Source organism: Gymnogyps californianus, chromosome 4 (assembly GCF_018139145.2).
Source record: "Gymnogyps californianus isolate 813 chromosome 4, ASM1813914v2, whole genome shotgun sequence".
In the NCBI taxonomy this organism is placed as follows: domain Eukaryota; kingdom Metazoa; phylum Chordata; class Aves; order Accipitriformes; family Cathartidae; genus Gymnogyps; species Gymnogyps californianus.
The window spans coordinates 10,207,301-10,234,449 of record NC_059474.1 but is presented as its reverse complement, the minus strand read 5'-3'; the positions used below and the strand labels follow the sequence as shown (position 1 = coordinate 10,234,449).

The 27,149-nt window shown below is 37.8% G+C and overlaps 1 protein-coding gene across 1 annotated transcript in view; it reads right to left on the bottom strand.

Moving 5' to 3' along the window:
* Positions 1-707: 707 nt before the first annotated feature.
* The window catches only part of FAM193A (family with sequence similarity 193 member A), an 86,254-nt gene continuing 59,812 nt past the window's right edge, over positions 708-27,149 (bottom strand). The window contains exons 10-22 of the mRNA XM_050895624.1: positions 26,141-26,253; positions 25,744-25,986; positions 23,629-23,782; positions 23,348-23,527; positions 20,032-20,283; positions 17,417-17,615; positions 15,866-16,138; positions 15,239-15,521; positions 12,804-12,990; positions 10,716-10,946; positions 8,002-8,842; positions 4,333-4,414; positions 708-1,591 (exon numbers count right to left, since the gene is read on the bottom strand). Of these exons, the coding sequence (XP_050751581.1) occupies positions 1,498-1,591; positions 4,333-4,414; positions 8,002-8,842; positions 10,716-10,946; positions 12,804-12,990; positions 15,239-15,521; positions 15,866-16,138; positions 17,417-17,615; positions 20,032-20,283; positions 23,348-23,527; positions 23,629-23,782; positions 25,744-25,986; positions 26,141-26,253 (3,132 nt within the window). The 3' untranslated portion in view covers positions 708-1,497. The remainder of the gene's footprint in view (positions 1,592-4,332; positions 4,415-8,001; positions 8,843-10,715; positions 10,947-12,803; positions 12,991-15,238; positions 15,522-15,865; positions 16,139-17,416; positions 17,616-20,031; positions 20,284-23,347; positions 23,528-23,628; positions 23,783-25,743; positions 25,987-26,140; positions 26,254-27,149) is intronic.

The window sequence follows — 27,149 nt, the reverse complement described above, 5'->3', positions numbered from 1 at the left end:
GTTAACAAGTAGAAGAAACAAAAATGTGGAACGGTTCTGGAAAACCATTTCCGTCCTGTGGAAAAGGACGTTAGTGGGCTTTGAAGCTGTACTGTCCTTTTAAATACGTGCTGAGTGGAAGTTGTATTTTCTTTAAAAAAAAAAAAAAAAAAAAAAGGAAGACTGCCTTATAATTTGGGTAGGTATGGTCGTCTGGAAGTAAAAAGAAAGCTTCTGTTGCCTCTATTCTGAATAAATAGCGCAGTATCAGAAAAACTTCTACAAGTGCGATATCTTTACACAGATCAAAATCTTAAATTACCAGTTTTCTTCCATGCTGGGCAATACTATGCAACCTGTAAAACATTACTATATTGTTAACTATTTACATGATAGTAGCATTGAGCCTACCTACTTCTGCACTGACATTAAATTGGAAATTTTTGTATTACCTTGTTTCTCACAAATTATCTATTGAAATAGAAGCTTTACAGGAATTCACAGAATTCACAAACTTAATTCCAGTATTCAGCAGGAGTCTTTCTTGCCCTAGCAGATAGCAGTTTTTCCCCATCAGATGAGCTGGCAAACAAGGAATATGCTAAAGTTAAGCAGCATTCACTGACCAATTTTGACACAAGATGAAATTTAGTTTAGAAAACCATTCCTTTTTTGGTATATTTCTTTCTTCCCTTTCCCCACCCAAGCAGAAAAAAGCAAGACACGAGTCTTCTGCCATACTAATGTATTCCATCTTTCAAAAAGAAAGACATGATTTTAATATTACTTAACAATATGTTAAAAAAGTAGCCAGTTAGGCTTCAGTGTTAATACAATTATACACTCTATAACAGATTTGATAGTGTGAGTACTGTTCTTTTTTAAATTTTCTCATTCTGCAAGTATTCTTACACAAGCTGGCTACAAGTCAGGAAAAAAAAAAATCAAAACACAAATAGCGTAACTTGTACACTCTTAAACAGTAGATTGTGAAAGAATTGAGGAAATACTTGTCCCATAAGAGCCTCTTTTTCATGAAGTCATGTCAGGAGAATTCTGGAGCAGATGAAAGCACAACTGACTAGGTCCATTCCTTTGTCAGGAGTCAGAATGACAAAACATAGCTAGATGCAGAAGTGACAGGAGTCACTGCAGATGATGCAAACTAGTATTTTGGCCTCCACCCAAGCCTAAGCAATTTAAAGTCTTTGAGGCCAAGGCATTCAGAAGGAGATGGAAAAGAGCTATTGTTCCAACTCCAACGGCATACAGCTACAATCAAGTAAGTCTCACTCACAGACTACAAGCACACAAGCTAACAAATTCAGGTAGAAAGTGGCAATTTTTCAGTCCGCAAGAATTATCAGGCCAAAGGGTTCAGTGCAGATCCACACAGCACTGGGGACAAGGCAAGGCAGCACTGGCTCAAGACCAGATAAGCTCTCAGCACAGCAGGACAGATAAGTGGAGTTGTCGTTCATTGATTCCTGCAGGGTTCCCTCCCCATATTGTGTCATTTCAATGTGCAGCAAAGGTGGTTTTTTTCAAGCTAAAATTGGACCAGTTGATGGAAAGTCTCTGCCTTGTCTGTCTGGCAGAATCCAAGCAGAATCTGAAAAGAAAAAAGTGATAAAGTGAAACCAATGTACTCAAAATCAAACCACAGGTGTTATCCCTCTTTTGACGAGGAGCTCTCATTCAGAAAGACAAAACCTCTTAAAAAAATCATACCTAAAAAAAAATCACTTGTCCATCATTCAAATACATCATAAACTAGTTACTTTAAACACCACTGCATTATCAAGAGTAAGTGAACGAAGTAGCAAAGAACACTGCATATTTAGCAGCACAGAAGCTAGCTGAATGTTAACTAGAAACAGAGATGACATCGCTGTATTTACCAAAAACCTTGTAACAGTAAGAATGAGTGGTAGGTAATGTGTAAAGCAGAAGCACCAATGGCATGGGACACTGCTGCTTCTCTTCTGAATACAGCAAAGTTATGTTTGAGATGAAGACCTAGGGAAAGGAAGTTTGTTTATAATACAGCAGATAAATAGCCCACATGCCTGGAAAAAGCACCTTTAGAACAAAAATCCACTTATTCACTTTCACTGAACAAAATTTATGGAAGAACTTTTGGAAAAGGTTGGCACGTGCAGCCATTTCAGTGACAGTAAATTCATACTGAAGAACTTTATCAAGGCAAGATGTGGCTTGTTTAGGCTAAAGGCTGCATGACAGCATCAAGGCAGTGTATACTCCCTTTGGAAGGCTATACAGCTTCTGTAACAACTGAAAGCCAAAAAGGGGAGCAGACAGAAGGAGCAAAATAGAAAAGGTACAGTGGAAGGTTAGAAGAATTAGACTTATTTTGTTCTTTCTATGCTAACATTAGAAGTAGCTTGCAAAATTATCTCTGAAGTCAGGGTGTAATTAAAGTATTCATCTATTACGCCACTACAAAGCAAGAAGAAAAGATGACGAATTAACAAACCTTCAGTAAGAAGTATGAATTCAGTAGGCCTGTGCAGCTCATTACCATGGAGGGTTACTAAAACAAGCAGTGTTGCTAGCCTTCTAAGTATTATGTTGGAAATTATCAAGTGATAGAAAATATATGCATTAAAGGTGCCTTCACGGCATTCAGCAGCTGTTTTTCTGTCCTAGAACAGCACCGATCAGGGCTTTTCAGACACCTTTTCTAAACAAGTATACATACAAAAATTGGACAGTTACACACACTTCCTAACAGATGACAGTAAAGGAGTAGATTACACCAATTACTGATTTGATTACAAAACAGTACAGTTAGAAGTGTTAACCTGTCATTTAGAATCACGTTTGACAAGTTTATCTCCAAACTTCAGCTGCACTTCTACAAATATAAGACACTGCTTCATTCATCCTATTGAGAGTAGAGAATTGGTGAATTCTTCTGTTTTCTTTTTACAGATACTGCAAACTTGAATGAAGCTAAGAATATTCCATGAAACCCATAACAAAGGTTATGCTATACCAACACTAGCACTATCTAATACACCACATTTCACCTAAAAAACCTACGTTTTGATTTAAAAATGTCCTTTAATTGGCACCACTCAGAAAAATAATTTTTAAGAATAGAGAGTATGTACTTTTGAAAATTTCATCATCTAGTACATTGTAACACCATAAATAAATCACAGACATATGCATTTTGTATAGTAATAATAAGCAGTGTAGAGAAGCAGTTGTACTCTGTCCTTTGCAAGACCCAGACATACATTACATCCCAGGCACATAGACTATGAGAACTATATAAATTTAGAAAAGAACTTGAAATCCATACTGAAAGCCCTTTCTTAAAAAAACCCACTCTTTAAACAAATGGCTTTAGCAGTTTTGTGAAATACTACTGTTGATTCTTAAATTATTCAATTGCAGGAAACTGATTGATTTGTAACATTTCAGATTCAGCTATCATGATGAAAGGCTTACTAGATGTATTCATGGGAAACTAGCACACCCAGCCACCATTAAAGAACACAAATTTGAGTAGATTTCAGTATTATGGAAGAACATGTGCTACATTATTTAAACATGAACTGTCTGCTCATATTTGAGGAATTTAAAAGGTAACTACTGTGATGCGTAAATCCCAAAAGCAACCAAAATGCACAGAAGAAAAAAGTTTCACAAGCACAGGTTCATATTATTCTTTTACTGTCACTGCACTAGCATAAGCATCCCCTCTTTATGATTTGCATAAACTAATATCCCACAGTTATACCATCTCTATGTACAGTATAAAATTCAAAACTAATAGCTCCTATAAACAAGGAAGAAAACATCATGAAACATCTTTTTGAAGTATCTGTTCTGAAATCTAAAACGTAAAGTTTTATTTGTTCAACACACCACCTAACATAGCATTTTTCGTTTTTTTTTTTTTTGTTTTTTGTTTTTTTTTTAAAACATTCATCGGTATTTGGTCAGTGTGGATAATAAAATATTCATGCAAACTTTGCTTACAGAAAAAAAATGGTAACTGAGGATATTCTTAAAGCCTTGATGAGAACCTGGGGGGGACACAGATGATTCTGGCACTCATTTCTGTATTTGTGCTACTCAGCTACGATCCGTGCCCATACATCTACAGCTTTGGTGATTGTTATAGTATTCAGAATGCCAGCTGTAACAGGATTTGCTATGTTACAACACAGTACAACACAGGCTTTTCTGCTAGGAGTTAGTTATTAAGTTGTGGGTTGTTTGGTTATGGGTTTGTTTTTTTTTTTTTTTTTTTTTTTAAAACCATGGCACATGGGAAGAAGCACAACAGCTTTATGTGTAGGGATGACAGCACTTTACCTTTTAAAATACTCCACTTCTCGCTCTGTTTCATCCATTTCCACGCTGTCTAGATCAATGTCTTTGGGTAGAAACACATCATCTACAAAGGAAAAAGGATGACACTATGTTAGGTTCCATACGGAGCAGGGAAGAAGAGGAAGAAGCTTGAAAAAGCTTCATTAAAGATGTTTTTGGAGAACTGCCTGAACTTTGTAGACTATCGATTATTCATGTTTAGGCTGAATTAATACTAACTTCTAATTAAAAAGACACTTCTTAAAAACCCTATACTAGTAACTCTGCTCAGCCTTTAAGGAGTTACACTGGGAACAAGGAAGAGATGAATCAACAGCAGATTTACTGATTGCATGGGTTGCAAAAAATGCCATAAACCTGGAATACACATGAGAATGGTCAAATTATACAAAGGGCTCGATGAATCAGATAAGTAAGGAATAGCGTTCAACTGCCTGAAATTTGTTGGCCTTACTAGTAAAAAGGCAGCTTTAGAATCATTTTAAAAATGGTATTTGTAAAGAAAAATACCTCAAGAATTCTGGGGTTGTAGAGCTGCTGTACTCTCTCTTGGACATTGTCCTGGTTTCGGCTGGGACAGAGTTAATTCTTTTCTTAGTAGCTGGTACAGTGCTGTGTTTTGGATTTAGTGTGAGAATACTGTTGATAACACTCTGATGTTTTAGCTGTTGCTAAGTAGCGCTTATCTTAAGCCAAGGACTTTTCAGTTCCCCATGCTCTGCCAGCAAGCAGGTGTGCAAGAAGCTGGGAGGGAGCACAGCCGGGGCAGCTGACCTGAACTAGCCAAAGGGATATTCCATTACCCTAGAACGTCATGCCCAGTACATAAACTGGGGGGAGTTGGCCAGGGGGGCGGATCGCTGCTCGGGCATCGGTCAGCGAGTGGTGAGCAATTGCATTGTGCATCACTGGTGGTTTTTTTTTTTTTTTCTTTTTTTTCCCCCATATTCCTTTTTACTACAATTATTTTTATATTTCATTATTATTATTGTTAGTATTATATTTTACTTTAGTTATTAAACCATTCTTATCTCAACCCACGAGTTTTACCTTCTTTCCCGATTCTCCTCCCCATCCCACTGGGAGCGGGGCGGGAGGGGGGTGAGGGAGCGGCTGCATGGTGCTTAGCTGCTGGCTGGGGTTAAACCACGACAGACATGATCATAAGGCTGTGTCTGCAAGAGTCTAAGTCATGCTACCTACAATTAGAAATTTTTTTTTAAATGTTTTTTTTAACATTTTAATATGGCCTGAATTTAGGCCTCAGCTATAGCAACAAAGTCTCTTTAAAGTCTGTTGGTATATTGTACTGTCTCAGTGTATGGTTCTCTTTTGTACTTTAAAAAAATGCTTCAGAAAGCATAAATCTTTGTAGAAACCAATCTGAGCATTTTCCTCTTGAAGTCTCTTTTCTTACTACATATATACTCCAATTTCATTTCTGAAGCAGCTTCAGAACACATTCCAAAAAGGGTGAGACAAAGAAACTAACTGAAAATGCCTAGTACACATCAGGACTCTTTAGAATCCTTGAGATTACGAGAACAAACGACTCTCTTCTAAAGGCATTCCTGGTAGTTTAAAAGTTGCACGTCTTTGCTGTGCAATTTACTTCTGAAGAACCAGAAAGCCCTATAAACACAGGGCTTCCCTATACCCGTAGTTTTCTTCAGCCTCTTCATAACAAGGAGTTAAAACACTCTGCCAGAATAAACTTCTTTAAGAAACAGAGATCACACCAAAAGCAATAATGTTCACTGCCTTAACACTTCATTTTAAAACTCAGTTAAAAAACCCCCAAACTTTGTTACCCTCTTTTCATGTTCTTTCAATTACTCTACTTCTATTTTTCTTTCTTAGTTCATTTTTTGTGCCTTCGCTAATTTGGTACATCAACCCTATGTCTAAGAAATTACAACTAAATGAAAAACCGTATCTTTCTTGTAGTTCTAAAGTCAGAACTACTCAAAGTAGCGATCCAATCCCGACTCTTCAGAGAGCAGCACAATTATCTCTCTACAAATTCAGAAACAAGTCCCTGTCTTTTTTCACATTTAAACATTAGTTTTCAGAAACTGTAACTATACTTGATTTAAGCAGCAGAAAATGGTGAGGGGCAGAGAGGAGGAAAAGATGCAGGAAGCTACCTGCATTCTCCTACGTTAAACACCCTCCACCTCCCCCCCCCCCCCCCCCCCCCCAATAGTTTCTCCTTCAAATGTCTCCAGTCTTCTCTTTCTGCTCCAAATTCTAGAGTTTTGTCTCGCTCCAATGACTGGAGTACATTCTTCTCGGTAAATTAAAAAGAACAAAACCCAGACACATCACAGCACAGTATGCACAAGAACTAAGGTATCAGAGAAAAGGGTTCAATGCTGTATCGCTGCTCGACTGACATGGAATGGAAACATTGAACATAAGAGTTAAAAAGAAAGACTGGTGGGCTGACTCAACCCAACCATGAAACCACAAAAACAAAGCTGGGCTCTACACCTAGCACTTGCAACAACCAGGAATTTGGTTTATGTTTATTAAGCTTTGTTACAAAAATGTAAGTATTCTGAAACACTAGCAGAGACTGCCAAAGGATTAAGGTCTCATATCTTGATGTGCTTACCAGACAGAACAGCAGTGAGAACTGCAACATTAAGTCATTCCGGTGAACAGACATTTAATTTATGCACCGTTACCACTCAGCTACCAGGTGATCCCAGGGGAATGACCGGGTGCTCCGAGCAGACAGACGTCCGTACCGCAAAACTGCCATCCCAACTGGCAGTCCCAGTAGGGACCAAGCACGTGCAGGAATAAACTGGTGCCTGAGAAAGGCAGTTTGATTAGTGTGCTGACAAAGCCCACCAGCCAGCACTGCATGAGCTTCTCAGCTCTGGTATTAGCTGTTAGATGTTTTCAGGAAAACAAAAAAAACACGTTGGGAAGAAAATTATGCAAGTGCAACTTGTTTGAGTCAACTCAATCTTCTATGGTTTTACTATTTCTATCAGATAAATAAAAAAATCTGTTTAATAGCACAAACTAATATTCATGTGGAGAAAACACTCAATATTATCAACTAATTAACATCTGGCAAATAAAAAATAGTAAATTGGTTTTTGTATTTACTTACTTACCTGTTAATGTAATTAATATATGAAAGGAATTATTTCCACTGAGAAAATGCATATTTACGCATCAATGATCATTCTTTGGCTGCAGAATCCCCTTATTTTCCTTGCTCAAAGAGTAAGACCAACTTTAGACTATACTCTTAATGCTGTATGGGAAACAATCTTGCTTTTAAAGAAGTTCGAAATGGATTTCAGCATACTATTGAATTATTTTAAATACTTATTTTAAGCAAGATAGGCTTTACAGAAGAGACTGGCTTTCTTAACTGACAAAAAACCCCAAACAAAACCAGCAACATATGCTAGTTTATTCGTTCTTTAAAGCATCCTACACCTCTTTACTAAAACTATATGCATCTCCTCATTGTTATAATTACAATGACTTGAGTTTTCCTGACACCAGCTTTTTTGTTTCTCTAATTTACACTGGCAGGAATGACTGAAGATAAAGATTTCAAACTTCTGGACTTAAATGGTAACAATAAAAAACAACCCAAGTTCTTCCACTTTCTTATACACTTACCAATGGAATTGTTGACTTTGTCCCCTTTTTTCTTCTTGTTTTTCTTGTTCTTGCCTTTTGGTTGAGGAGAATCTGCAAGTATGAGCTTATTATTTTGTTGCTGTTCACTTGGTGAAGGGGATTCACTTGTTACGGGTGCTTTCTCTTCCTTTACATGGTTCAACTGTTTTTTGTTGTTATTGTTTAATTTCTTCTCCTCTTTTTTAGGTTCTGCAAGTACTGGGAGCTCTGCTGCTTTTGCTTTGGATTCTATTTGGTTTCTGGTTTTAGTCTGAATCTCAGCTGCTTTGGGGGATTCAACAGGCTTTTTCACTTGTTCAGCGCACGGTTTGTTTATCTGCTTTAGTTTCTGTTTGCTGTTTCCTTCTTTATGTTGATGCATAATATCAAGCAGAAAAGAGAGGGGCTCATGTTGCTTTACACTCCCCTCTTTCTGATAAAGCAGCTTTGAGTCTCTAGTGTTTACAGGATTGGATAGTTCACAGCCTGTCTCTGAAACTGGCCTCTGTTCTGTATGATTCACGTGTCTCGACAGCGAACCGGAGGAGGTTTCTATCTTTTCTGATTGCTCAAGTGTACCATTCTGAATGTCTTCGGGTGCGTTTGGGACAGATTCCTTCACTGCCTGGCAGTTTCGAGTAAGCATGTCCACCTTCTGACAGTCTTTACTTGTTCGTTCTTTCTTCTTTTTCTTTACAGCCCGCAACTGCTGAAGTTCTTGAAGCCGTTGTAATTCTTGTTTCAGTCTCTCTTCTTCTTCCTCGCGCCGCCTCTGTTCCTCAAGCAACTGGTGATGCTCCCTCTCCCTGGCTTCTGCTTCAAGTCGAGCTTTTTCTTCAAGCTACAAAATAACAATAGGTTTATTGAAAAAGTGACAAATATTTTGGAAATTAGAGTTTTAGGGATTATTACTACTTTCTCTATGAACATCATAAATCCTAGGATGTTAACATATGAACATACTTAATCCAGAAGTCTGTGCAGCAAGCAAATAACTTATACAAAAGCTGCCCTTTAAAGTACATTAAAATCCTTTCTACATTTCTATTTTCTATGTTTCTGTAATGTATTTGACTGTTAATACCAACTGTTGATCTTCTCTTTGCTACTGCTAAGCCTAATGCCACATCAGAGTTTTCTACAACCACAAAAATCTGCTGAAAACATTCAGCTTCATTCTCAACAACTGCGTGTATTACTAAGGTAACTCAGGTTTGCATCATGTTGCATCGTTTACTTGTTCTCTTGCTATGGTAGCAGAGTTGCTCTGTTTCAGTGTTCATGAACATTAGGAAGAGCAATCATTAAAAACATTTTACAGCAAAACACTAAGCGTATTAAAAAGTTACATTAAAAGTTGTCAAAAATAAGGATGGTAGTTTTCTGTTGTCAGCCAGAAGTTCATTAAGCACATGAAACAAAGATACGAGGGATTTTTTCCAGCCATTACTGCAAATGCCTAAAACTTTGCTGCGCAGCATTGATCTTGCATCGTTAGCAAAATGAAAGAAAGTCGTACACTGAGAACAATCATGTCCATTTATTTTCTTGCACATTTAGAAGTGCCTGTATGGGATAACTTTTTCACAGTTACAGAAGTCATGCAAAAAATCCTATGAGAATCTTCCACTTATGCTCAAAGTGCATCGCAAGAGCAAAGTGAATTTTATTTATAAATAACTCACTAAATCCTCAAGTTGCTGAATAGTGCTACAACATTAGCATAAAGAATATAACTTGTGAACATCAGGTCTTCCAAACCCATGGAAGCCTTTAAAGAACACAGAATTAGTGCCAGCAAGGAAATCCACAAACAAGAAGTATTTACAGTGTGATCACACAACATGCTTACCAGAATTCAAAAACATTCAGCAACCAATCTCATTGTGCCTTGAACTTTATACCTAAGGCTGATACTTGAATTGCAGTAAGAAAAGCCAATTTCCTGCTTGTTCAACTTAGAAAAAAAAAAATATAATTTCCTCTATTAACTCAGCAAATACTGTTTTCAAAAAATAATTTCACTGTTACACGTTGGGGTTTTTTAGAAATGTTTTTGCCAATTTCCATTTGAAAGCAACCTGTAATTTTTTCTTCCCTTTCCATTTGAAAGCAACCTGTAATTTTTTTCTTCCCTGCCCCCTCTGCAGCTTGCCACTTCACTCCGTCTTGGGATAGCCCTTCGTGTCGTCATGTGGCACAGCACTTAACCTCTTTCAATCGGGACAGCAAGGTGCCCAGTGCAATCATTCTAAAAATATCAAATCTTGACTTTTCCTCTCATAAAAGCACTGACCTTATGTTTCCTGGCTTCCTACAGAGATCCTTTATCATAACCATTATCCCAATACAGAAACACTAGTTTTCTAACTTCCCCCACTTTTAAATGTCATTTCTACAAAACAATCAAATTCTTAACATTTCTGACACTTAGAAATAGCTTTCTAAACTGTGGGCAATTCCAATATAAAGCTGGCTTGCAACAAAACACATGACAATGACATTGTGAGGAATCTTCCCAGTCTACTACATAACTCCTCAGGTAGCATCAGAACAGGTAAGCTAGCTGTGTATATACAAACAGGCAGTGTACCACAAACTACACAGAAAACAATTACACCATTATTATAAAGTCAGTATACAGTGGTATACTTACAGAGAGTGCACAGATTCAAAACCATGAGGTCTAGGATAAAGATACTTTTATGTCTTACCTTTCTTTGCTTATGTCTGGCTCGCTTGGCTGCCCGAGAACTGCTTACTGGTTTGGTTTCAGAGCTGTTTATAAATTGTAGCAAGTCTTCCACCTTTCGATGGTCAACAACACTTTCCCTTTCAGAGATCTGATCTGGTTTCTTCGGCTGTTCCTCTTTCCTTTTTGTTAGACGTAAACGAAGCTTTTCTCGCATCTCTGCATAGTTTCTACTGGTTGGTGCAGCTGGAGGCTGAAGGACGAGACAAAAATGTAGTGACTAAATGTAAAAATTTCACTGACCTAATACTTTTGAGATTTTGAAATTTTAGAGACCTTCAAATAACTTGGAAGGTCCAAACCTGAATATCGGACTCCTTATTGTTTGTATGTGTACCTGAAGGTGCATTTAACAGGCAACAGACCTGCCAGACTTGGTGCTAGCTTGTGAACTGTATTTTCCAACTGAAAGATTGACTGAGCTTGTGGAGGAATGCACAAGTGAGAAGACAAAGAAATACCTTTAAAAGCGAGAAAGGAGATTTCCATATTCTCTTGTGATTGGTATACCACATTTGAAAATTTGAAAGGAGCAGACATTTGCTGCTGTTTCCATTTTCTATGAAGTCTGTTTCAGAGTTTGGGCTACATGACCCTCTGGGCTGTAACTGTGAAGGCTTGATTACCCTGCACTGAAGCATGCCAGCACACCTCCAGCAGAGTCGTATCAATAACTTGTTAACACTGCTGCAAGTTGAATCCTTGCGTCATGTTTCACATCTGTATTCCCATCCACTGCTCCTGCCTCTCAACTCCTCATTCCTCCTCCCCTCCTGATGCTTTACCCTCTCTCCTCCTGCACCAGATCTGGTGCCCATCTGTTTGGAGCTATACCAGTTCAACTCATTAAACCAGCAAAATAAAGCCTATTAACTTAAAACTCCTGTAGCGTTCTGCCACTTCAGCAAAATGAATAACTTACTGTGCAATCAGATGACTATCAAAGACAGATGAATCATGGATATAGTGGGAACATGCAACGAGAAACGGTATCCCCTCCCTGCCCCTTTCAGCCACAAGGCAGGGGCTTTTAATTCACTTCAAGCCCTAAGATGAAACTGCATCTGATCAAATACATGGCCAATAAACTAAGCTTTTACTTCAAATAGGAAAAAAATGCCAGAGACTCAAATTCTACTAGTTAACTGATTATTAAAACAGACCATACACAGATTTACAAATGAGGCCAGCAGGAAGAAAAATTAAAGAAAAAATTTAATGTGGCAACTTAACAGCTTTTAGCATTTCATTTGTGCAAATGAAAAGATACGATTACAAGAATTCACTAGACATGTTACTGGTATGAAGTTAACTTAAGGATGCTTCAAACAAAGTGTTAAGTATTAAAAAAAGAACATAAGGGAAAAGATTTTGTATAACCTGCATGCTTTAGAACTTCATAATTTCTTCAAAACGCTCTTTAAATATAAGTCAGTGCCTACCAAAATGCACCAGTAAAGAAAATTGTTTGTAATATTGAAAACAGGGAAAAATGCAGTTTGGGTTTTCCTTTAATAAAAGTATAATTTAAATGTACACTGCCTAAGTTCTAGCTAAGAATAGTTTCTTTTTTCTTTTTTTTAAATCAAGTTAAAGCAAATACTTTGAGGATTGCTGTTTTTACAGATGGGAAAATGGCTCATAAATGGCCATGAACATTTTAAAAATATCCTGTATTAAGTGTACTTTTACCCAAACTCATTGCGTTATTTATAATTACACTACTATAGATGAGTGCATGAATTTTGTAAAGTTATTTAAATGGCTCAATGCCCCTGTTTGCAGTTTCAGTCAAACATGGTATCTATTACCCAAGTGAGTTGCTTCCTAAATCTTTTAGTCATTTTTATTGCTCTTGAATTGCTTTCAAGTGGAAAGGTTTGTTTCAATTCTTCATTTCAAAGAGGAAAATTACTTTCTAACCATGCTCCTTTTACTACTTCTCTTGAGTGAGCTCCAATGCCACCCCCTTAGTTGCAGTCTGATAAATCACATGCAATCAATGATGAGTGAGTGACAAATAAAAACAATTTAAAATCCAACAACTTACTCCTCCATGGCCGAAGAACTCACAGTAACAGCAGTCACAGTATTTTCCTTCCTTCTGATTTGTGGATGTTGAGGTACTGGAGCTATGCTCTGAACAGCTGTCTTCATCTTGGCTCTCCTCTCCATCATACCGTTGATGATCATACGTATTACTGTTCTCACAGCGGTGGCCCTCACAATCAGGATCACTATGTTAAATTAAGAAAAAGCTTATGAAAACTCTAGATTATAGTAAATAAAGTATTTGAAAAAAACATATACAGTTATATGTACATCTACCAGGAACAATGACTCTCAAACTGGGATATCAGCCACCAGTGATGCATCAAATCCTAAAGCCTTCATCCAGTAGCTTGCAAATGGAGATGCTCAAAACCAAGCAGCAAGATAAGATGATACATGGGAAAGCAATTTATAAAAACTCATTTAGTGACTCACTGAACGAGCAGCCTAGAGAATAAGTTTTGGAACTGTTCGTCCTGGCTTTAAACAGGTAGAATAGTTTCAGAAGCAGTTATTCTAGCTTTTTTAAACGGAATGGTTTTGAAACTGCTGCCCATCTCATCACTTGTGGTCTGAAGAGAGCTGTGCAGTTGCAAAATATTCAACTTATTTCTAAAATCCCCTGGTTTTAGATAGATTTTCAAGCCCTTGACTTAAATAAAAAATTCAAGGTCAGCTAAAACCAAAATGTTCCCATTACCCTGTTTGCACCTTTATTTTCAAGGGGAAATACTAGCACGTCTCTTCAATAAGCAGGCACATAGCAGTTTATTCCCTCCAGAGCTCTGCATAACTGTGCGCCCAATATATCTACTGTCCAGTTCTTCTAAAACTGATGTGATCTTGCTTCAAAAGTATTAAAAAAAAAAATCCACTCATCTAGCATTAGTATTTCTTTATTCTTATGTTAGAAAGGTGAAAACAGGCCATAATCTGTCTTATCTGCAAAATGTATGTGAATCTTCTTTCTAAACTCACTTCCCCTTCCCCTCCTGTAAGTTTTTTCAACAATTAGTGACCAGGACAGAATGAAAAATTGTTCAACTTCAGTATCCCAGTTAGGGAAAAGGCATGCAAAACTGTTGCACACAACAGGAGATACTGCCAGTCAGTGCGAACATTCTGACTAGTCAGTCTGAGCAGCCCTTGCATCACTGTTTCTTGCCTGTTGAGAGTTAGCACTATAGTGCTGAGTGGCATGGTGGGATAGCATGTGCTAGGGGTAACAGACACAATTCCATAGAAACCAAGGCTTCATTAGTTCTGTCGCTCAGTCACTGGATTGAAAGACTAGAGCATAAAGCAGTTCTTCCCACTATAGCATATCACTGATTCATATAGACCGCAATAATTGTTTCTGGCTTCTCTTCCATTTCATTCCTTACGAACTAAAATTACTTTATCACGTTAGCACCTGTAGATGATGATAAAAGTTGGGTTTCTATTGCATTAAATAGCCTATATTCAATTCTCTCCCTGCACTAGGTAAGAAAGTTTCTTTACAAAATTGCAATAATTTCTTGAGCATGAAAGAACAGTTACTTATTTTGCGATATCATCAATAAAACCACTTGATAACAGAAATAAGGGCATTTTTTTAAGCACTTCAGGTATGCAGTTATTTAACTCTGCCTAAATCTCACATCATCTTCTGAAAACTACTGCAGTAGCCAGGAGACTACATTCATAGCAACCATGACCACAGCCCTACAGGTCACAGAGCACTTAGAGCAATGACTCAACTGCTTTTCTGTTATGCCTGCACTCTTCAGACATATGAAAGAGTCGGCACCACTGTCAGTCGGCCACAATACGTAACACTAGCAGAAGACAGCTCCACCAAACTCCTTCCAATCTCCAAGACCTTTGAAGACCTTCGGAAATCAGAACATCCTTCCACACTACAACCACTGTATAAATGGTGGGACTGATACTTAAGTAGTCTTAAGTGTAGTCAGGAAAATGTGTTACTATGTGGCAGGTTTCAAGACCTTTTTATAGTTTGAGCTAAATCTGTCTATAGACTCCTTAAGTTTTCACAGCTTTTCATTCCTGCTTGGCATGTAATGCCAAAATGACAAAAACCAGATACATTATACAACAGGTTTGTGTCTCAGCAGCAGCAATCACTATTGGCAATGACAGAGTAAGAAAGAATAGAGCTTGACTTATTCACCCCAGCTCACGTTTCTAAAAGTGAGCAAACATTTGTTTTTAAGCCTCTAAACTCAGTAACTAGATTCTGCAATGGAAATTGTATTTGTAAAGTCTCACACCAGGTTACATACTAAGTATCTGAACTCAGTCTCATTTGCTGAACACAGACAGCTCTTCTTTCACACTACAACCATTGGCAAAGGAGAAGAGGTATCTGTATTTTAATTCCCCTTCTATTGTAAAAAAGAATGACAACAACAATAACAACAAACTTACCTGCAGACACTTGGTGGGGCACTTACAGAGCTATCTGTCGTTGAAGTAGGAGGTGCAACTGTAGTAGGACAAAGACCTGAATGAGGATCCACAAATCCAGGGGCTGTTGCAGCAGTTTTGGGGAAAGAAGGAGCAGCAAGATTTGGAAGATGTGGTGTAGAGGCTGGAGACAGTGCAGCAGGAGACAGTGAAGGAAGGGATGCTAAACTGGTAGGACTATTTCGTGGTGCAACTGGTGCAGAATGTCTATGGTCCTCTTTATTAATATTGTGGAACACTTCACCTAAATTGGGGAAAAAAGAAACCACTTACAATTAAAAATAATTAATAAGTCTCCATTAATGACCCAAACAATCACGTGAAGTGCTGGATGTTCCCAGCTTCTGTAAAAATCAGCAGTATTTCAACACCTTTCTATTACCAGTTCCAAAACCTAACATCAAGGTCTTTTACAAAGTTCTTTAATCCTGGAGTATAGAGACTGTTAACTCAAGAGTAAGCAGAACAGCAATTAATGAAAATCATCAAGATACATAATATTACTAAAATAGATACATAGAAATCTTTATGGTTAGCTAAATGTACTTGAGTCAGTTACTAAGCTGTATGTGAATTACAAATCCTTACCTATCGATGAAGGTCTTTTGGATGATACTTTGAATTGGTTGCTGCTTGACTGCACTGTAGTTGCTGTGCAGGAGACAGAAGAAGTGGCAGAAGAGGTTGCCATGACAACTTTATTAGCTTCCATAAAGGCATCCTGGAAATTGTACAGACATTTCTTCTTTGCAGCGTTTTTTTTCTCTTTGCTGTCAGTAACCGCTGTTGCTTCATTGCTAGATGTAGTAGGAAGTGCTTCGGGTCTTATTTCTGAGAGTGCTGGTGCTAATATATCACTCCCTTCAATTGAAACACACATAGTAATTAAGAATCACACAATTGTCTCTATGGCATTTAGAATTAAACATTCAATAGTTTAGATGCAGACAAGCAAGGATATATTGTTAGTGTTGGCTTCATAGGATTAGTGAAGTGATTCTCCTTTTCCCCTCCCTCCCCTCCAAATAATCTAGCTGTAACAAAAAGTGCTAAGAAGTCTCAGAGCAGAAGTCACAAACCTTAAAGTTACAATTTTAAGAACACTACTAAATGTGTGTTAACAAGTAGTAAAGATACTTTTATCCATTTATAATTTAGAAATTAAAATTGGACACCATTTTACGTGTTAAGTATATAAGCTTCAATATCTGAAGCCCAGGTTAGCCATGCAACAATTAAGTGGGAACAACATATCCTTCTATCAATATAACATCATAAATCTTATCTTTACTTATTGGAAATTCCAGCTAACTACAGTAACACCTTTGTGATAGACCTTCCACACAAGCTTGCCGCTAACCATCTGTTGGAACAGCTACCCATAACTACATTTGTAAATGGATGAGCTATCCTACGGGGGAAGTTTTCTGGAGGTTTTTAATGCCTTTCCTTTTAATATCACTGTAGTAGCTTGACACAAGTTAGCAGCAGATCAGTCTGAAAAAAGCCAACACACAAAACCAAGCTTCCTTTTTCACACAAGTCAAATAAAATAAAAAAGGCATTTTAATATTTGCTATGATGTGAATGGAAAACTCTCTCTCTCTCTGTTGTTATTTCTCTTATATTCTCTTTCACTTTAACCATCAGTATTCCCAAAGGCTTCCTGGCTTAAATTAATCTTTTGCTTGATTTATGCCTCTGTCTTTTTGAATGACAATGCAGTTATCTCTGCGCATTATAAGAAGTAGGATGTAGTACCATGTTACCAGTGCTCTTATGACCCTGTAAGAAAAAGAGCAGGCCTGTGTGGCAGAAGACCAGAAGTTATTTAAGTTTCCCCTTAATTCCCATTTCTTTGCAACCCTCAGCTTCTGAAGACAAAAAACACCTCTACAATGACCATAGCTGAAAAACAGCGTGCTGTTCTTTTGCCTTTAGCATCCTCTCCCCAATACATAAGAATTTATTTTTCAATTTTCAGCCCCACTGGAGTAGAAATGGCAGCAAATCTCTGCCAGAATCCCATCTCATAAAACCATGATGATGAAACCTACCATTCCTGGAAAAGAGTGCCACACTCCATTTCAAAACATAAGGCTTTTAACTAGTCAGTGTGAAGTAGTAACAAACCCTCACCAGGAATTGTATCAGGCAAAAATGTAGCAGGATTCCAGTTCTTGTCATTCATCATCTCTGATCCCCAAAGACTTATAAATTTAGAGCTATTCCAATCTGGAGTGCTCCCAAAACAGCTTGGATAAATATGATCTTGGAGAGATGCATTGAATACTTGATGCTTGTTTGTATGATTCTGAACTGGAGCTGGCGGCAATGCCTACAAAAATAAAGAGTATTTTCCTCATTAATATTCTGTTTGCTTACACAGTCACTCCAACAGCAATATTCAAATCATAGTGTTTCAATTGTGAAAGGCATTATAAAAAGCATAATAAACTGTATTTACCAGAATGATAAAAAGACTGGTTTGTTGTTTTTTAATGCAGCTAATATATTACACAGATTGTATGTACATATATATATTTTATAATCACAAACATTGCTTTTAGATTCAGCTGACGAATACAAAAAAGCGCTCTCCAAAAATACTTGGGTTAATATATATCGGTAGACCCTCATTTTTAATTAAAAACAGTACTTGCATGAATGTAGAACTTGTTAGGAATTATTACCTTTCAAAGTCCAAGCTGCCAAAACCAGTCCTCTGTGATGTGGTAATGATTACCACATAAGACAATTGTGATAAAGGGATTACAAACACTTCAGGATTGAAAATAAGTGCAGTAGAAAGAAATAAAACACTTATTATTTGAAAACTTCACTTTAAAGTTGATTATATTCTTCTGCTTTTTTCATCTCCAAGTATGACAGGTTCCTGACTTAAAACCTAACAGGCAAGGAATACACCCTTTTACTTTAAGAAGCAACTGGGGGAAAAAAAAAAGGGAATACACACTTTTTCTTGTTTTATAGTGGCAAGTTGTTCTTGTTCACCCCATTTCTTCTGGCTGAAATTGTTTATTCACATTCTAAAATGTAACTTTCTCCCAGAGACCTTGTGCAATGCAAGCATTATATTCAATTACTGTCACCTTTAAAAAAGCCAAGGAAAAGTGAGTTTGTTCTATTTTTGCACTAGATTTGATACAATGAAAAGCTACGCAGAAGTAGATACAGATATTAAAAGTATCAGCTGAGTCCAATGACATTTCAGACATGAAAGTCTAAACACTCACAGCCAAGCAAACTACTTACATACCTAGTCTCCTTTTTCTATACAGGATTTTCATTATCTGACCAATGGTGAAGGTGGGAGGGGCTGGAATACCCTGCATTAAAGACAACTCGTATACACAGGTACAAAGAGGCACTTCACAGGGCAGAACAGCCTATCCATGATGAACCAAGCCTGATCCAACAGGGCTTATTAGCTCATTCACTACCAGCTCTGCTGAATTCAGCTGGCTCTTCAAAGGCGAAAGCTCCCTAAAGCTTCAGCTTCCATATATGTCTTTCCAGCTCCAGCACAACATAAATATATGTAGCGCAGCTGGTTTAGGTGCTGTGCCAGAGCTAATAGATCTGGCCTGCATTACAAAGCCACTCAGTGCTAGCAGCCTGCTACTCTGTATGGGGCTTCTGGTGCAGCCCTGACAATGCGCTGCAGATGTTCTGCTACACAAAGGTCTTCTGAAAGGAAAGACAGCAGAGAGCAGGGATGGGAGCTTGAGTAGAGGGATGGGAGCTTGAGTAGACTGCTATAAGGGAAGTAAAAAGAGCTCTGGAAGGATGGCAGAAGGTGGGGTACAAGAATTAGGGGTTTCAGAAGAACGGCAGCGGGCTGTTGAGAAATGGCAGGCTGGCACACTGCAGTTACGGAACTGGTGCACTGCAACAGCGATAATGAAGGGACACCGACAAGACAGGAAAAAAAAGTGGATGTTAAGAAGGACAGTAAGAGTAAGTAGTGGTCATCTTGGTGACCTAATCTACTCTCCTTGCAACCACAGGATCACTGAACCAGACAAAAGGGAGACAACAGCAATATGTACCTAATGACAAAGGCTTTGCCCCTTTCAGCAGCACCCACAGTTCAACTGCTTTAAACAGTATGTGAAACATCACCACATTAATAGTAATTCTTGCTTTTGACTCATAATTCTGAAAAGCTGTCACCTGGTCCCAATCCTTGTTCCACATCTTTCTCTTGTTTATTACATACAAGTTTTGAGTCAAAAGAATTTTGCAGAACCTGCAAAAAAAGCAAGTTCTCTCAAAACACAAAAAACCCTTATAAATAGACTCCTATGCCTCAATTTCCTCAAAAAAAAAAAATCACTAGCATTTTGAACTAGAAACCCATGGAATATTAAATTTTGACCTTCAATATATATGAAATGAAGATTTAATTAGTCCTATTACACTGACTAAAGTCCCATCACTGTTTCCACCATTCAAGACTCATTTGACTCCACATGCTTTCTAATCACAGTAAGGAAATTATCAGTTTTCCTGACAAAAGCTACCCTTAGCCCTGCTGTATGAACCTTCCACCAACTCTGAATCTGTCCTATTCCCTACCCCTCACTATTCCCTCCAGAAGGCCTACTACAAACAGACCACAGTTTTAAGCAGCTTTCATGGTTTCATTGATACTCAGTCATGCTGGTTTATTCAGGTGTACAGTATTTTTCCTGGGATGAGGATGCATCCATCTCCTTTGTCAGGCTTACCTTATTGTGTGTAAAGGGAGAAGCTGTATACAAGGTGGGATGGATAAGTGGACGAGGCAGATGAGGAATTGTATGCAATGGTATATGTCCATGGATGTGAGGATAAAGATGAAGTGCAGGATGTGCAGGTTTTTCAGGATTCATAAACTGGTGGCCAGCAGGTAGGCGTCCAGTTGCAAGTGCAGAGGCTGTTAGACCTGAGGCTTCTTGTTTGCAAACGTGACATTCACAAGCATTTGGACCTTGGTCAGCCTGTAAGAAAATTAAAAAAAAAAAAAATTTAAAAAAATAATTTTTTTTCAGTCTACTTGACAGACAGTAAAATTAGCTATTTCCCTCATCCTTTTTTCTTAGTAATCATTAATATTATTTTCATTTTGCATACATCAATTAGTATTTTCAGAACATCCATAGAAGTCTTTCATCGAATACCAATGGAAAAACCTTGTAGTGAAGTAAAAGCATTAGTGAAGGATCTTTATCTTAGCTAAGAAAAGAATGCCCTAAAAATGGACAGCATTTCATAATATACAGACACTTAATGTCCACTATCAGTGACAAGTGAGATACTGATACAAATAACCAAGAACAGACAGGAATAGGAACCTTGACAGCATTTGATCATTACTAGGCAATTAATTACCCCACTATAAAAAAAAATAAAATTGGATTATTATTTTCTATAATTTTCCAAGCATATGGAAAAAAGTATGTGTAGAAAGTAGTAATAAGGGTTGATTAGCTGATAAAGTTGGAAGTAGTCCTGAGCTGCATTAGGCAGAGCACTGCCAGCATGTCAAGGGAGGTGATCTTTCCACTCTGCTCAGCACTAGTGAGACACATCTGGAGTGCTGGGTCCAGTTCTAGGCTCCCCAGTACAAGAGAGACATGGACATACTGCAGTGAGTCCAGTGAAGGACCACAAAGACGATTTAGGCCTTGGACCATCCGTCATACAAGGAGAGACTGAGAGAGCTAGGACTGTTCAGCCTCAAGAGAGAAGACTCAGGGGGATCTTATCAGTGTGCGTTCCCTGACTGGGCGGGGAAGAGGAGAGAAGGACAGAGCCAGACTCCTCTCAGTGGTATCCCATGAAAGGACAAGGGGAAATGGGCACAGACTGAAATACAGGAAATTCCACTCAAACTTAAAACGTTTATTTGTGAGAGCGGTTGAACACTGGAACATGTTACCTGCAGCAGTTCTGGAGCCTCCATCCTTGGTGATACTCAAAACCTGACTGGACACAGTGCTGACCAACCTTCTCTAGATGACCTTGCTTTGAGCAGGAGGGCTGGACTAGACTATCTGCAGATGTCCCTTCCAAACTCAACTATTCTGTGATTGTGTGAAGCAGACATTTCTCATGAAAAATTTCATAATCGCATCAACCATGAGAAATCCATGCCTTATTAGAACCTTTTACTGATCTCAAGGTATCATTAGCCTCTGTTGTCTCAAAAGGATTCAAGACTTCGGAAGAAAAGCAGCCCAGGAAAAAGCAGCTCCATTTCCCTCTCTCAGCTCAGTACTTTTTCCTGCCACTGTCATCTGACATTTCACTGGAAGATAATTTTACCAGAAGCAATACCAGGAACACTTCCCAATTGCTATTTTCCCAGCAACGTGGCAATACACATTTTTCCAAAAAGCAACATTAGCTAACTTAGCTTTCTACAACAGAATTGACAGGTGGTATTCTTAAATATGTCTTCCTCTCAGAAACAAATAACTCCTCATTATCACTTAAAAGCATTACAGTCTTAGACACAAAGTATATTTTAACAACCAAAGATTTCATAAACCAAATACAATGACTGAATTAATTAGGTGTATAAAGAAGAAAAAATAACTTTCTCATAAAAAAATGAGTATTATCAAGAAACCAATACTAATCTCTTAATGAAAGAAAATGGAAAAAAGATGTCAAACAATATGGTGAGATTCAAAATCCAATTCTGACTAACATTTGGGTACTGAGCATGAAAAGGAATCCAAAGAGAAATAAAGATACCGAGCAAATGAGCAACCCCAACAGATAATGCCAAAAAATCTCAAATGCACGTGACATGTACCAGTGAAATCAATCACTTGAATGCAGTGTTACAAGGTAGATACTCAGCTCTGATTAGAAAAATCAGGCTAAAAAAAGAAAGTCATTAAGAGTTCCTCAGAATAATTCTGAGGAAATTCCTTTTCCGCAAAGAAAACAAAAAAGAGAAAGGTCAAATCTGCCTTTTTATCTTGCATTTTCGTTTGCTTCCCTAAGGCAAGTAGACTTACATAATCTCATTTGATTTTCCACAACAAATGCTAAATCTATTCACCAGTTTCAAACTAGTTTGACAGAGGTCTCAGCCCATCTAAGTATTATGCCATTGGTCAGCCATACAGAAAAAAATCTTGACATACTCACTGAAAGAAAACTAGCTTAATACTCTTAACACATGAGAAAATACTCCCAGTGGAAGGTCTTACAAACATCCTAACCACAGGGGAACACCTAATGGGAGTTCCCACCTGGCTGTTGTCTAAGCTCTCAAAGGTGACCCCTCTGATGTGGATTCTTTTATACAATAAGCAATAAAAGTGACTGGTACATTCTCTCTCAAAGCAGCAAGCCCACGTTGTAGCTGCAGGGTAACTCAGATTAAAAGCCACAGAGTCACAAAGACAAGTCCATCAGATGCTTTGCTTTGGTGCTCAGCTGTCAAACCAAACACCACTACCTGCTGAGCAGATACTCTAGGCATGGTTCTCTGGGTGGCTTGGTGACCTTGCAGTAAAGAGCTTAATAATCTTAAACCATGTAAAAAAAAAGTTTAAAAAAAAAATCAAACACTCCAAGACCCATGCCATGAGTCATGCAATAGATTTAACTACACAGGGTTTCAAGAGGGAAAGTTAGTCCTCAGATATAATATTAAAAAGTGCCCGTTAACCAAGTACTCACATGATTCTCCTCCTGCCCCAATTAATTTCAAACATTAACATTTAACAAAGACCAAGTTCAAACTTCCAAGCAGAAATGCTTCTTAGTTTCTGTTTCTCATTCATACAGGCAGGAATAAATTTTTTCCCCTTTTACTGAAGCCACTTTCAATATAACTAACATGTTTCAGGTTTTGACTAAAGGAAAATATTAGCCATGACAATATACAATCAGCTGAAAAAAATTTTAGGTATCATACCTACTTACTGATAACTTAATACATTAAAAGTTAAATATTTAATTGAAGATGTAAATGTATTATCATTCGAGCAGCCACATTTCAAAAATTAATTTACTAAAAGGGTTGCTTTTAGATTACTATACCTGCTGACTGGGGTAAGAAGGTGGTGGACTATCTATTTTTGCTTCATCTTTCCTTAATGCCCTTTTTCCTAGAGACATTTCCTCCTTTTGAGTCCCTGGTGGTTCACCACTGCTCTCCCCATCCGCTTCTTCATCATCTGCTTCTGAGGAACTGCTGCTAGTACTGCTCACCTGAGGAGACTGGACAACATTAACTCATTAACATAGGGATGAAGGACAGACCTTTCTCCAGCAAGCACATCCAACTGTCAGAAAAAGATATGACACTGTAAATGCTGTACCTCATCTTTCAATGCCATGTTTTCACCTCCGCCATTTAGCTCACTGTGAATTCCATTCATGTTGGCTACAACCTCTGCATCGTCGTAATTATTTAGTGGGTAGATATCAGCAAATTTTGCTGATAATGGTGCAACATCTTCATCATCACTACCACTGAGGGGAAAAGAGGCTTAGATAAATCACAGTGCTCAGTAACCTCAGTTATTGTGAAAGCAGATAGAACACCAAAATGAAATAAAGCTGAGGGCATCCCTTGTATAAATGTTCCAATTAGGAGTCAAAGGATTGTCTTCCAAGTTGTTTTAACTGAACTTATTTTTTCAAGCAAGTAAAGTCAAGCAACCTGCCATATAATCCTACTGAATATAGCAGTTGCATGCCTGAACGACAGACTGGATCAAAAATAAGATTCTCTGCTATTTCTGTGTAAAACATTTTTCCATTACTGTTTTCTGACCAAGAATCTATGGAATTAATAATGACAGGATATGGATAACCTTTAATTTGATGAAAAAAGCCTTATGCCAATGACTTCCTTTACAGAAAGTGTGAAGTGGGAAAAAGTGTGATATAAAATTCAAGTTTTTCCATACATTAAATGTCAAACCAGTAACAGTAAGTAGGGAACATTGAACACATCACAGTAACTCTTAAATTTCTCAATAGCAATTAGTTCCTAGACAACCTCACATCTACACGCTTTTCAGAATCTGCTCTAAAATACTTAATGGAAATTTTTTCCATACAGACAGCTAGTAAAAAAATATGCATGTTTAATTACCCGCTCCAGGGAAGTGTTGGAAAGATTGGTTAGTTCATGTTTCTACAGCAATCCAGAGCTCTTAAGAGCTCTGAAACTGTGCACTTTATCTTTTTGCATTCCATGAGATACTGCGGCAAAATTTAATTACATGATGGCACCATTAGGCATCTTTCAAATGTGCAATGAGGAAATAAAACACAGTAGATATTATGAGACATAAAATGGCCCTTCCCAAAGGAGTAGTGGTATTTCCCTAAAAATAGGCTTCTTACAGTAAATAATACTTGGATTCAACTGAACTAGCTTCTGAAGAAGCAAATTGAAGCATTTTGGACGTTTCAGCACCAAAACTAATGAGACTTTACAGAAATTGCAAACCGCACATTTAAGAATATGTAGTTAAACATACCGCCACATAATCTGTTTTCAAGCGCTCCCCAAATGGGTTCAGAAACTAAAGTCCTGTTATGGAAGATTAAACCATTGATTGTAGTAGATGCAAAGGTAAACGTTTAAAGGAAATTGAACTTGGCGAAGTGATATTCATCAGAAACATCCCACACATCTGCACTGTCCTCGTTCATTACACCATATTAACACAGAATGTTAATGCCAATTTCCTTGACTGTACTGACAACAGGTATTTCATTAGCATTGCCACCAGTACTGAAGTCGGGTTTTTTTAAATACTCCTTTAGAATATCACATGACAGAGGAGACTGCTGGTTAGCTGTACCCTAACCACATACATAAGCCAGCTTACCAAGCAGTTTTAACCCTTCTGGAAGGGGCAGAAGTCTACCATTAGACTAATGCCTCAAATCTGACGGTCATTGTGATCTGAATAGAAGAAAGAGTGTGGCAGATCCTTCTGACAGGGACAATAATTTTTGATGCAAGACTCGAATTAACACAACTTCAACAATCCTAAAAGCCTCCTAATAAAGGCTTTTTTGGAACTAAACTGATTGATATGAAATGACCATCCCTCAAAGAAAAGATCACCAGTTCCCTTGCTCAGTCTAAGAAAATGTGACATTTTAAAATGATGCTCTAAAGCAGATCAGTATCTGATGTCCTTGTAATCTCAAAGCAGAAAAGTACATACTACAGACGCTTAGAGCAACACTATTAAGTCAATGTCTTCAGAAATTTTTGAGAACTTTACAGGGTTGCGGTTTTTTTATGTTTGCACAACATATAGCACTGGAGTTGTGGTCTGCTGAATACAGTGCCATTATTAAATAATTTTCTGAGGTAAAACTAGTGTTACATAATGATAGTCAGCCAATGCAACTTGCCTGCTTAAGTTCAATTCACTACAAAATTTTAAAACAGAAAAAGAACTTACAAAGTTGGTGCAGAACCATTATCTGCGAGGATCAGTCTGGGGTGTTGTTGAATTGTAATAGGCGAGCTGGAACCTGATCCTGAACTTGCTGAAGACATGCTGGGTGGGCGGATCTCAGATAGATAATCCGGAGCAGAATCAATTTGTAGTGGTAACTGGTTAATGTGGATATCATCCGTTATAGGAGAATCCATGATGCCACACGTTAAAATGTGTGAAAGGCTGCAGTCATCACAAGTACATCTGTTCAAAAATTAAGATTACAGATTTTTATGACCTTGTTTAAGTAGCATTCATTTAAAGTAACCACGCTCTTTGTTCCAATAATGTATTTCCTTTTTCCTCAAACAAGAAATTAATGATTTATTATGATTTCATATTAAAAACATGAGCTCACCTTCTTCTATAATTACAGTTGGGACAGTCAGGCATGCTCAAACGTGATGACAGCATGTGTCTCATCGTGTCTGTGAAGTTGTTCTCCCCAGCTAGTGCTTTCTTGTTATTAAGCTGAAGTAAATTATAAAGGCAGTGTTTTAGTAGTGCAAGTCTTTCCACTAACAATTCAATGACACATCATGATTAACAAATTACATAATCAAAAATGTTTCTTTGGGCAAAATATTTTAAAAGCAGAATAAGTTACAAACAACAGACATTTGGCACTGAAACTCTTCAAAGAAAGCATGTTTCTACTATGAAACAGTGAAGTGGCCAAGTCCACCTCCTTGACTCATTTGTATGTGCATCTTGCATGGTATTTCCGCTGACACACTCTGAACTTGAAGAGTTCTTGTCTTGTTTCATGGTATGCACAAGAGGACACCGCTGACAAATGGAGACAGAATGCAAACTCACCTTTAGCTTCCAAAAAAGAATTCTGTAGCCACAATGGCATAGATTCAAGGAACAAAGTAGCTGCCCAAAACAGGACTTGACTGCATTAGTGAAAAAATACAATTCAAATAACCTCTACCTGGCAGAGGCCTAATCCTGAAAGCACCTAATTTCATTAGATACCTAGAAACCTTAGGTTAAACAAGGATATGCCTAAGCTTCCACTTCTATAGATGCCCAGACCTGATCCTTCCCTAAGCAGCCATGGGCTTACAGCTCACTTAAGCCCAATTAGGATCAAGGAAAAAGAGGATTCTTCCTCAAGTCTCTGAGGAGCCCTGTATACCAGATGTTCTAAAGACATGGTTAACACAGGCTTATGTTCCTTATAGGAAAAAGTACTTACTGATGACTGCTTTGAGACATTGCCAATTTAAGCTTAAACTTAAGTTTATTAAAACGTACTGTCATACTCTCTCTTTTTCTGGCTCATGACTAGCATTTCTTTCTGCACAGTGGTACAGGAACGGAGAGGTTCCCCATCCAGTCTTGACTCTAGCTGAGTCACA